The following is a 12516-nucleotide window of genomic DNA, read 5'->3' as shown; positions in this document are numbered from 1 at the left end:
GGTTTTGTTGTAAGCGTTATGACTGGTCATTTGTCTCACATGATATGAAGGAATTCAAATATTGTGATGAATTATTTCAATTTAGCAGTCATGATGTAGTCTTTTGGTAATGTCCTGTTCAGCAGTTATACTCAGTTATTGTTAAGGTTGTGAAGTTAGACGTCCCTTCTCTGCAGATTGGTACATCTGTATTTACGTCGGTGTTAAACACACTTTAAAGCTTTCGCTGCTGTCGGAGAACTGCAGTGCGCCACTAGAACTTCTTCTATGTCTAACTACATGAGCAATTTCCACAACGGCTCCCTGTAAAAGCAACGTTTTGTGGGATTTAAATAGAACAATAAAACGATTCGCAATTGCGCAATTAAATTATTTACAGCTCGTTACTATTCATTCTAGGTCTTTTGTCACTTCTCCATTTTCTTCTCTGCAGGAGCGGGTCCAACAACTGGAGAAGCAGTTGAGAGAGATGGAGAGAGAGAAGGATAGGCAGATGAATGCACTGAGGCAAGAGAGACGAGAGCTGCTGCATGCATGTCAAAGGGTAAGAGATAAATAATAAAACTTCATGAAAATAGATTTGTGAATGAATCAAAAAGAACGGTGTTTGGATCAATAGTTGTAAGTTGTGGACATGATGGTGGTCGTGCTGGTCTGTAATAAAATGGTGCTGCAAATAGATGAGTGTTTTTTTTATCCTGCGTGACTTCAAATATCCAGCTGTTACATGTCAGGATTTGCAGAGGCTCAAACAAAGCACCTCTACTTTTGATTTCCATGTTGTAAAGAGAGAAGGAGAGAGAGGAAGCATAAGAGGAGGCAGAGAGAGAGAGAGAGAAAGAGAGAGAGAGGAAGACAGAGAAAGCGTAAGAGGAGGCAGAGAGAGAGGAGAAGGAGGCAGAGAGAGAGACAGACAGAAGGAGGCAGAGAGAAGGAGAGAGAGGAGAAGAAGGCAGAGAGAGAGACAGAAGAAGGCAGAGAGAGAGAGAGAGAGAGTAGATGAGAAAGAGAGAGAGAGACAGAGAGAAGGAGGCAGAGAGAGAGAGAAAGAGAAGAGAAGGAGAAGAAAGTCAACCACAGAGTTCAAGTGGGCATAGCTGAAGGAAAGGGGTGGAACTGAGGGAACGCAGAGCCAAGGGAGGAGGGTGGCCCAGAGACAGAGAGCATGAGGCAGAGAAGGAGAGAGAGAGGGAGGGAGCGAGGGAGAGACGGAGAGGGAGAGGGAGCAAAAGAGAGGGAGAGAGAGAGGGATTGAAAGAGAGAGAGAGGGAGGGAAAGAGAGGGAGAGAGAGAGGGAGAAAGAGAGGGAGAGAGCCAGAGAGAATGAGAGCAAGAGCGAGAGAGGGCGTCTGATTGAAGATAAGCCCGGGAGAACTCTGGAAGGGGAGCACAGGCGGTAAGAACGGCATATCTCCAAATCCACACACATTATTTAAAGAAGATTTGGAAAGACTGCTTTATATTCTGGGCAGTGTGTGCCTGTTGTCTTGATTAAATTCTCTCACTGAGCTGCGAGGGACAGAGAGAGAGAGAGACAGAGAGAGAGAGAGTGTGTGAAAGAGTGAGCCAGAGGGAGAGAGAGAGAGAAGGAGGTGGACATGAGAGAGGGAGTGGCAGGAGGAGGGGGAGACGGAGTGTTTAGGCATGTGAGTGTGTGTGTGACCAGTGTGTGAGTGTGTGTGTGTATGTGACCAGTGTGTGAGCCGGCATCGGGACTGTCTATTCATCGATGAACTAAACGGGCAAAGTTGCACTTCAGGAGAGAGTCACATTTCAAGTTTAGATTTTACGAGTGTCTGTGAGTATTACTCTCTCTCTCTCTGTGTGTGTATTTGTGTGTCTGTGTGTGTGTGTGTGTGTGATTTTCTTGTGACTTTTTGTGTGTGTTGGTGTGCTTGTGTGTGTGAATGTTTATGTTGGTGTATGTGAATGTTTATATATATATGTTTGTGAGAGAGAGAAAGAGAGAGAGAGTGTGTGTGTGTATGTGTTATGGGAGAGAAGCTTTCTTATATTTGTGAGTTTATGTGTGTATCCTGTATATGCAATATTGTATTGTGTGTGTTTGTATTTGTATGATAGGCATTTTGTGTGTGTGTGTGTGTGTGTGTGTGTGTGTGTGTGTGTGTGTGTGTGTGTGTGTGTGTGTGTGTGTGTGTGTGTGTGTGTGTGTGCGTGCGTGTGTGTATGGGCTAAGAATGGAGCAGACAGACAGGGGTTAAGCATCAGGCCGTGTGTGTGTCTGAATCGCTCATGTGTTTGTGAGTCAGGGAGAGGGGGGAGGGACAGGAGAAGACTCCGAGAGAGAGGGAGAGGGGGAGAGAGGGAGCAAGAGAGAGAGAGAGATAGTGAGAGAGGGAGAGGGGGAGAGAGGGAGCGAGAGAGGAGGCGAGAGAGAGATAGTGAGTGAGGGATAAATGTTTAACTCATTAGTGGAGAACCCAGCTGGCTGGAATGACTTCTCCATATGTGTGTCTCCATATCTCCTTGCAGTATCTCTCATTCCCCCGTGACTCGTCCCTTTGTCTCTGAGCTGTGTGTGAGGAGTGTTTAGATATTCTCCTCTGCTTTCGTGGCGATGTTAGTCAGGAGTTGTTTTATGTCGCCGTCTCTCCTCTGTGTTTCATTGTGATGTTAGTGAGTGGTTGTTTTATGTTGCCATTTCTGCTCTTCACTCATCACTCATCCCTCAGGCCAGGGCACAGGCAACACATCTGTTCATGTAAAACACAAAGGTTCACATAAGAACGTGGTGTTGAACTGACCAGCGTCATGTAAGACACCACACTTTGGAACACAAATAGCGGGCAGTTCTGTTCAAAGAAAACCAAACTTTTTTTTTCTAAGGTTAAAATTGAAAATATTTTAATTTTGAGTTCAAAATCAAAGTGCGTGGACCACATCCTGTAATATAATGATTAAACACATTCATTTTATTACACATTATTGTTATTACATCAATTTGAACTTTGAATGGAATCCACTCTCCAGTTGCTCCCTGTTCTCACCTGCCCTTTTCCCCTCAGATTTTGAAAGAGAAGAAACCACTTTCCAATTGGGCCAATATCCCCGGCTCCACCCCCTGCATGATGTCGATGTCCCCGCTAACCAATCACAAAGTAGCACAGGTAAGCTGTCACTATCCACACGATGCCTGCGTCGGCTCATCACAGCCCACACTGCCGTGTGCCGGGTTGCCCTGATTAGACACCTCAGGTCTGTTGTGGCTGAGGAGCTTGCGAGTGAAACTGTGCGATTACCAACAACTTTCTCTCGTTGACTGTGTTGACCAGGAGAGCAGCAAGGACACGGCCAGTCTGCCCCGCAGACGCACAACTCATCGGGGGAAAGTCTCAGACAGACCCCTCTCCACGCAGGGTGAGTAAGGAACACTTCTGGGCCAAACGCTGTATTTGTCAGAGTCTGGGCAGTCCATGTTTGTATAGAGATATGTGGTCTGTAGAGCCAGAGAGGACGTGTTGGACAGACAGACACAGCAGCGGCTGGTTAAACATCATATTTTACTGTCCCCGAATGTGGTAGAGATGAGGTGTGGATGAGACGTCGGCTGCTGTGCAGGTCGTAGTTGTCTCACACTCCCTAAACAAACGAGCAGAGTTTACACAGAGCAGTGGCAGCCATGGAGCCTATTGTCTCCCTCCCGGAGGACTCAACAGAGAATATGATAGATTTATCGCAGCGAGGATCGACATGCATCATAAAGGGCTTCTATCACTCCTCTCATTATTATCTGTTCATCAGCATAAGGCAGCTCCGCTTGGTGTGCTTCACGGTGAGGTCGGTGAGGTGAGTCGAGTGAGTGTGTTCAAGGTGTGTCGCTAGAGTAGACTAAGAGCTGTCAGGGCGAGAGCAGGATGTACCAGACGAGCCGGTGGAGCGACTGTCTGCGGCCCTGCAGCAGAGCCGAGCGATCATGAGCCCTGTTCTGTCATGTCCCTTTTTTACCCATGATCCCTCACTGCAGTCACCTGCCCTGCCAGTGAGTCACAGCTGAAACCCACTCGGTGGGAAAGAAGCAGGGGTTAGAGCGAGGAAGGGAGAGGGTGTCTGAATAAGGGGAAAAAAAAGAAAAGCAATGGAATGAAGAGAGAAAAATAAACAGAGAATGGTTTGGCATGTGACTGTGCATAAATATTTAGACATGGTCAATTGTTGGGTCAGTCTGTTATGAAGTGTATACTACATGAACCAGATAAAAAACAGACTCATCACTGCTCGATCCAGACCTTGCCACATGTTGTTCCATAATCAGCAGCTACAGTATATTGAATCTCTGACCCCCCCCCTAACCATACACTCATTCTGCAGGCATAGTGAGGATGCACCACGACGGCCTGTCCCCAGAGATGATGACGCCCCCACGGCCCCTCTCCTCTTCCTCCCATCGCCACAGCAACGGCCACGCCAACGGCCACTGGAACACCTATGGCTACGGCAACGGTTTCCTCACGCCGTGCAACAGCGCCAACAGCTCGCGGGCCCCCAGGTGAGCTCAGGCCCTGCGTCTGGAGATGCCATTATAAAGATAGATATCCTCTACATGCAGAACGACTCCAGCACATGTGGCCCCGTGCAAGTTTATAGGGCCGGGATTGCACCCAATCAGAAGTGCTGGGGTGTCATTCTTAAAGAATGCTGAGGGGTGCATGTATCCAAAATATGAAGTCACAGGTGCTGGATCCAAACTGCACATGGAAAAATAGAATATCTGCCGCTCTTTTGCTTTGATTTGTACAATATGAGGACGAGATGTTCATCTTTTTTAGATTAAACCAGTGGTTGTACGTGTATCCTGTAGTGTTTGATCGTATCTGCATGTCTAAATAATTTATAAACTATATACAGGTACTATACAGGCTTTATAGGTACAACTTCTACCTACCTGACTGAAATCCTGATGCTAGATTTATTGCAATTGGGTGTGATTTATTGCAATTGACATTATAAATTGGAGGGTTTTGTGACAGGTATTATTGTACAGATGCCATGGTATTTATTATTAAGTTTCAATCTTTATGGCTTATTTCAATCTTTATGGCTAACTATACTGTTTATACTGGCCCCTGCTTGACATGGAAAAAATGTGAATTCATCTTTGTGCTGTGGTGGAAGTTGGGAGCGTGACTGATGTTAGAAAAATTAGATATGCAAAACCTCTAGTCAACTTTGATTCAAAATTGTCTTCAAAATATTGGAAGTAGATTGAAAGTGGCATCAATTTAAAGAGTATCTCGGTAATAAGCAGAGAGTAATAATCAAAGAAAATGATTGTTTGTTTCTCCGGTAATGACTGATAAATACAGTGTGACTGACATTACCGTGAATGACATGTGAGACCGTGAGTCACATGTAACGTTGTCAGTCACATTTGTTAACGTCAGCTATTACGAAGAAACAGAATTTAATGAAAGCTAATTAAGGCAAGAGATGCCAACACATACTAGGACTGGGGGAAAAAAAATTAAGTTCTTCTTGAGAGTTGCAATTATGGTAAAGTAATCCAAAGTAAAGTGGTAAAGTAATTCATTTACAGTACTTTCAGAGAAAAATGCACCATACTGAAGGCCAGTTTATATGTTGCCAAGGACCTTTAAAATATAAGGAAATTCCATCGTTTATAATGACATTTAAGTGGCACTTATTTGTAAGAGCCACATGACAACTCTGAGAGGCCTTGTGGATGAAATCTGTCATTTCCAGTAATTCGCAGGTCTTATAACATTAGTACACCAGTAAAATACTTTCTACTGTATTTTTTTTGTATTTGGTCCGTGTCCACCTATTGATGGATTTGCCCTGTTGCACCTCATGCTATAGTCAAGTGTTGTGCTGTTTTTGGTAAGGTCATTTATGCTATATTTGCTCATCGGTGATGACTGAGAGGGGAGAGTTTGTGCCCAGTCCTAAGTGTGCTGAGCATGTGGCTTTAAGTGTTGTTTCTGTGTGGTGAGGTTCTACACATTGTAGATGGGAGGGAAGCAGTATGCACACGCTGTCTTAGTTCTGCCATGCTAAAATCTTTAATGAATTTCCTGCTTGGCTTTATGCCAAATTCCCATCAAAGTAAAAAAAGAACTGGACTAACCAGTCTGCCTTTATCTTAATTTCTGTTGAATTGAGTTCCTTCGTTGGTATTTAGGTGCTCTTGAAACAACAGCTATAGGGTTTGTGAATCTAATTTGTTATTAAGCCAAATACAAAACAATTTTTGAGGGGCCCGTTTTGCCTTTCTTATCTTGTGTCCAAGGATCATTAGTGGAAAATGTCATCATCTCTGTTGCAGATTAATATAGGGGAGTGTGTGTGTGTGTGTGTGTGTGTGTTTGTGTGTGTGTGTGTGTGTGTGTGTGTGTGTGTGTGTGTGTGTGTGTCTGTGTGTGTGTCTGTGTCTGTGTGTGTCTGTGTGTGTGTGTGTGTGCAAAGCAAAGAGGTCTGAGAAGTAGCTGTCAGTGGATTTCCAGAGGCACAGGATGCTTGTGTGTTTCACTGTGTGTGTGATTGTCAGGCCCCCTCTCCTTAGTGTATGTATTACACATGGATGCCAAACTATTCTTGAATGAATGCCTGGTTTTGAGGAGATTGCACATTCAAATTAAATTGAAATTTTAAATAATATGTGTATACTTTTGGATGTAGTGTGAATGGGTGTGTGTAAGATTCTATACTGTTATGTATTGTGTGTGTGTGTGTGTGTGTGTATATGTGTGTGTGTGTGTGTGTGTGTCTGTCTGTGTGTTTGTGTGTCTGTGTCTGTGTGTGTGTGTGCATGTGTGTGTGTTTACACATGTCTGTACTGAATCTGTCTCTCGGTTTGCAGTCCAAGTCTACTTGATCTTGTTGAGATTGAGAGGAAACTACGTGAGGCAAAAGCAGAGAGGGAGCGTTTACTAAAGGAAAGGGTGAGTCTCTTTTATTCTTTCTTTCTTTCTTTCTTTCTTTCTTTCGTTGTTCTTCTTTTTCACTCACTCACTCACACACACTCGCTCATGTAAAGGGATCTGACCTGAGATGTATAGTCTCATATGGCACTATGGCCTGTGTACTTTTGGCAGTGGAACAATACAATGTGCTTACCTAACCATAACTCAGTCAACATGGACATAAAAGAGACCATTGTGAGTCATAGAGTAAACACACTAGCAAGGTCAGGCGATCATAATGTAGGGTTTTTTCAAATGTAGGCTACTTTAATTAAACAAGTTAATCTTTTCAGTGAAAAGACATTTTTGGCAACTTGTGGTTACAAAAAGAGGTTTCTGTGTCAAACTTTTTAATTAGAGATCTCCTAACTAATCAAAAGTGTCTGTGTGTGCATGCGTGTGTGTTTGTGTGTGTCTGTGTGTGCGTGTGTGTGTGTGTGTCCATGTGTGTATGCGTGTGCAGGAGGAATGGCGGCAGCAGGCCACAGACGACAGGCAGCAGAAGGAGCTGGAGTCCCTCAGCACAGAGGGGGAGCAGGCCAAGAGCGAGGTCACGGCAGAGACAGACGCAGAGGAGCTACCTCTCAGCACCCCACTCCCAAACTCCCCAGAGGTATCTACTCCTTTTCTGTCCTTCTTCTTTATCTCTCCTCTCTCTCTTATTCATTCTTTTCTCTTCCCACTCATTCTTCTCTTTCTCTCCTTTCTGTCATGTTCTCTCTCGTCTCTCTTTTCTTCTCTCATACTTTTCTCTTTGTCCCTCTCTTTATCCTTCTTTTCTCTTCTTCTCTCTCTCTTTCTCTCTCTCTTTCCTTCCTCTTCCCACCACTTCTGCTGTCCTTCGGCACACTCCTAATTGATTTTGCATGTTAAACGCGTTCTTCAAGCGTGGCTGTTCTGCCCTGGACGGGAGCACATGTGCTGTCCTTCTGTTTCGGTCATCAGCCAGATTGTGTCCAGTTTTCGCAACAGCCCGTGATACGTCTGTGTGATATATGTGAAAAGAAGTGGGTTATAAACAAGCACTCTCTATGTGTAAGTGTTAGTGCGTGTGTTAGCATTAGCACTCTGCATGTGTTAGTGTTAGTGCGTGTGTTAGCATTAGCACTCTGCATGTGTTAGTGTTAGTGCGTGTGTTAGCCTTAGCACTCTGCATGTGTTAGTGCGCATGCTAGCGTTAGCATTAGCGTTAGCATTAACATTAGTGGATGGAGCCTTTCTTAGTGGGTGGGCAGAGCAGAGGACAGAAGCCTTGAGAATGCCAAGCTGGTGCACATTGTGCTGCTACCTCAATTTCGTTGTACTTGTGCAATGACAAATAAATATATTCTATTCTATTCTATTAGGTCACGAAATGAAAGCAAATATTTGTAAACGTAAAGACAGACATTAGGACGATCAGGAAGTCGGCACACAACACACCATTTGAAGGGGGATTAAAGAAATACTTTATCCTCCTCCACTAGCAACAGTTTTTGTTTGTTTTATAAGAATGTGCCTCTTAAGGTAGATTTACACCAGCCACTCTTATCTGTAAGCAGTAAGCTTGACCTCATCTGATTAAACATTCAACTCTTGATGTAGTTGTTGATGTGAGCAGATAAACCAGTTTTGTGTGATGAGAGTGAAATGTAATACTGTAGGATAATATGCAGATTCAATGATAACAATCTTTTCTTAAGAGGGTATTGGCTTCAGATCAGATTGAGTGTGACTGCCATCTACTCTGTTTGCAAAACTAAGGAGGCCGTGGCTCTCTTCTTCCCAGCAGGGTGTCCCTCTGTCCTTCTCGCCGAACTTTGACCTCCGTGCTCACGTTGAGTCTTTGGGGCACGGCGTGGCCAGCTGTTTGGGCGTCCGGCTGTTGCCACGGCGATGCGGAGGCTTCCTGACGAAGCGTGGCGGGCGGGTGAAGACCTGGAGGAGGAGGTGGTTCCTGTTCGACCTGGACCACCGCAGATTAGCCTACTATACTGGTGAGGGCTGTGTGTGTGTGTGTTTTTGTGTGTGTGTTAGTGTTTGTGTGTGTGTGAGTGAGTGTGTGTGAGTGTGTGTGTGTGTGTGTGTTTGTGTGTGTGTCAGTGTTTTGTGTGTAAGTGTGTGTTTGTGTTTTCAGTGTTTTTGTATGTTTGTGTGTGTCAGTGCTTTGTGTGTGTGTGTTTGTTTTTGTGTAAACACTCCTGCTTTTGTAATGTTATATTTGTTATGGTCTCTGTGAGTTACTCTCTCTCTCTCTCTTTCTCTCTCTCTCTCTCTCAGACCAAGATGAGAAGAAGCTGAAGGGAGTCATCTACTTCCAGGCCATAGAGGAAGTCTATTATGACCACTTACGCACAGCCACCACAGTCAGTTCATTCTTCATCAGTAAATCATTGATTTCTCAGCAAACATTAGATACATCCCCCTTCAAAGTTTTTTTATGTCTTGTTGTGGCGCGGTCTGAAATTTCATGGATTAAAATCGGACTGGTTTTACCCTGCCCCAAAGTATACAACATACCATATGAATGCCATATGGGTAGCTCTTTGCAAGGTTGGCACAGCTGCTTTTAGTCATGTCATCAAGTTAATTGCTGTGATTCCACACAGGTGCAGGGCACTGAGCTACTGTGTGATCTGGAGGGCAATTGGTTATACCTGAGATGGAGTTTAATGGATAACTTGGTCAAGAGGGTGTATTCATTTTCTACCCATTGTAAATGCAAACACAAATGTGCATTATCTTTTCTCCCAATGGATTTTAATATAGCAACTCACAAAAATAAAAAGGCATTGAATAGTTAAACGGGTCATATGCTATGTCTTTAATATGAGAAATTTAGGTCATGTTCTTCTTTAAAACATTGGTGATTTGTGACTAATTATATTAACTTTTCTCTCATGTCTCACTCTTTTCTCACCCTCTGTTTCTCTCTCCGTCTCCCTCCCTCCCTCCCACCCTGTCTCTTAGTCTCCTCGACCAAGTCTGACGTTTTGTGTGAAGACGTACGAGCGGCTCTTCTACCTGGTCGCTCCGAGCCCCGAGGCCATGAGAATCTGGATGGACGTCATAGTTACAGCAACAGACGAGCACTGCAGGTACTGACAGGTGACTCTCGCCACGGACAAGTCAGGGGAAGGAACCTTCTCCCGAACTTCCACTACAGCCACCCTGGTTAGGCATCTGCTAGGCCAGCCAAGGAGCTCTGGGTCCAGTGGGCCCTCAGAGGGACAGAGGGGAGTCAGCGCCAGCCCCGGGACTTATGATATACAGTCCATATTTCTGCACTTCACATGTCTACACATGCGGGTCCCCTTGGGGACCTGGAGAACTTCTTTTCCCTCTGTTTTTGAGTCGGAGAGAGCGCAGAGTGCTGTCCCTGTGCTGTGCCTCCTCCCTCCTCCCTCCTCCTCTTCTGGAAAGTCCCATTTGCGTTCCACAGGGTCTTGGCATGAGGACGTCACAAAAATGCAGAGACCTTTGGGACTGGGATTCCATCATGGGCAGAGGGTGAGAAAGAACAGAGGAGACTGATGTCCACTGAGAGGCCTTAGGCTGGTATTTATGTTTACATGAACCTAATGGAAGGGGTGTTTTGAGGACAAAGAATGACACGGGGTTATGAGGAGCCGGGTTACAGAGTGCCAAATGGAGCAGGAAACACAAAGTCAGCTTCCAGCTGCTTCGCTGATGACTGGGTCTTTCTGTGGTGTGGTTGGCCTGTCCACAGGGCTCACACTGTTTAGAAAGGTGGTGTTTGAGCTCCCTCTAGTGGTGCTGCCAAGTATAACTTGTTTCCCCTTAAAGAGCACATACACAAATACTACAGTACATCTCTGCTGACAAGATAAAGGATTGATCTTTTAGGTCTGTCAGCACTGTACAGTGTAAGGTTATTATTATTATTATTATTATTATTATTATTGTGTGTTGTTGTTATTGTTGGTGTTTTTAAGTGTAATAAAAACTTTTGTGAAAACAATGTGTTAAAAGTGTCTGCCTTATCTTCTATAACCATTACACCCAAATGCAAAAAAGCTTTACAAAATAGAAAACATCAGCAGTAGCACCATCTTCTACACCATGAAAGGAAACACTGGACATCAAAACAGCCTTTGAGCAAAGTCCACTCAGATCACACGGCCAATAGGATCAGCACATTCATCTTCGTCAGCCTTTTGTGTTGGAAGACACACGTGGTTTCCTGGTGACATGTAGAGATTCTTTCAAACCCACCAGAGTCTGGGGGAAAGGGAGGGGAGGAGGGGACCCAGAGTGGAAGTCATTTAACAGTTACAAGCCTTCTATTCTGGAAATGAAAAACCTTTGAGACATCAGTGGACACAACCAGGTTCTGAGTCAGAATGGCTTTAAAATATACATCTAATCACGATCATTATCTAAAGGGTTTGTTGTGTTGACGGGTTTTCAAGATGCCTGTCCTCTTCTTTCAGCCACAGTTTCTTTTGAAGACTGTCGTCAACACATTTGCTCATAGGCTAACACAGGAACATCTTATATGTGATTTTAGCAATGGTTACACGTGTAGTTTCAGCGCATCCTGGCTGATTTGATCACTACAGGACACGTTCACAATCACATGTGTACTCTGATGATGAATCTCGGCTGCAAAAATTTAGTCAGTTCTTGACTATGGTGACATTGTTTATATGTATGCTGCACCCTCTACCTTAAAACTCCTGGACTCTGTTTACCATAGTGCTTTTCGCTTTGTTACAGGAGACGCTTTCAGGACCCACCACTATAACTTATACAAGAATGTTGGTTGGTCCCCTCTAGCAGACAAGAGGGAAAAACACTATTTTATTTGTTTATAAAGCCTTAGTGGGAAAACTGCCTAATTATCTCATGTCACTTTTAAAATCCATCTGTCATAACACACGGTCACAGAGCCTCATCTCCCTTGAAATCCCCCTTACAAAAACTGATATAGGTAAAATAGCTTTTAAGTTCTTTGCTTCCCATAAATGGAACACTGTTCAAGTGGAGTTGATACTAACCAAGTATTTGTCTGTCAACCAATTTAAGAGCCTTTTAGATGCTAAGGATGTGCCTCAATGCTGTTGTTTTAAATGATTCTCTGATTTAATTTAGTTACTTTGTTATTTATTTTTTTTATACTTAATTTCTGAGTTGTTTAATGTGTTTTGTTTATTTATTTTGGCTGTTTTGTTTTGTTATGGTTTGTTTATTTATTGTTCTTCTGTATTATGTAGCCTCAATCAGGGCATTGCTGCAAAAGAGCCCTATACTCAGTCAATTCTCCCTGAATAAATAATGATAATGATGATAATGACCCATAAATCCTCACGAGCACGTGGCTTAGATCGATCCCAAAACAGACCAATCTCAGACCGTACAAAGTTATAAATTAAATGTTGAGAGAAACTGCACTGTTTGGTGATACAGAGTGAAATAATTTCCGTTGAGGAAAACTTCTAACTCATTCTGTTAGTATACTCATCAACAACAGCTAAAATAATTAAGACATAAAGGCTGGTTATATAGTGAATACAACCACTGTTCAAATACGCATGACATGAGCAAACCTGTCTTCGCATGGGTAGAACATGTT

General features: G+C 43.8%; 1 protein-coding gene across 2 annotated transcripts in view; it reads left to right on the top strand.

The window, feature by feature from the left end:
• Nucleotides 1-10902, top strand: part of phldb3 (pleckstrin homology-like domain, family B, member 3) — a 24177-nt gene extending 13275 nt beyond the window's left edge. Inside the window, exons 7-15 of one of the 2 annotated variants that reach the window (XM_031576490.2) lie at nt 434-544; nt 3027-3128; nt 3294-3378; nt 4330-4507; nt 6839-6920; nt 7405-7554; nt 8713-8917; nt 9201-9286; nt 9891-10902. In XM_031576490.2, the coding sequence (XP_031432350.1) occupies nt 434-544; nt 3027-3128; nt 3294-3378; nt 4330-4507; nt 6839-6920; nt 7405-7554; nt 8713-8917; nt 9201-9286; nt 9891-10025 (1134 nt within the window). In that variant the 3' untranslated portion in view covers nt 10026-10902. Of the gene's footprint in view, nt 1-433; nt 545-3026; nt 3129-3293; nt 3379-4329; nt 4508-6838; nt 6921-7404; nt 7555-8709; nt 8918-9200; nt 9287-9890 lie in introns of both variants that reach the window. The other variant, XM_012829121.3, reaches the window with a different exon arrangement.
• The last annotated feature ends 1614 nt before the right edge of the window (nt 10903-12516 follow it).

The sequence above is a fragment of the Clupea harengus genome, chromosome 11 (assembly GCF_900700415.2).
Source record: "Clupea harengus chromosome 11, Ch_v2.0.2, whole genome shotgun sequence".
Lineage (NCBI taxonomy): Eukaryota > Metazoa > Chordata > Actinopteri > Clupeiformes > Clupeidae > Clupea > Clupea harengus.
Note: the sequence above shows the minus strand (reverse complement) of the source record. Positions and strands in the feature narration are given on the sequence as shown.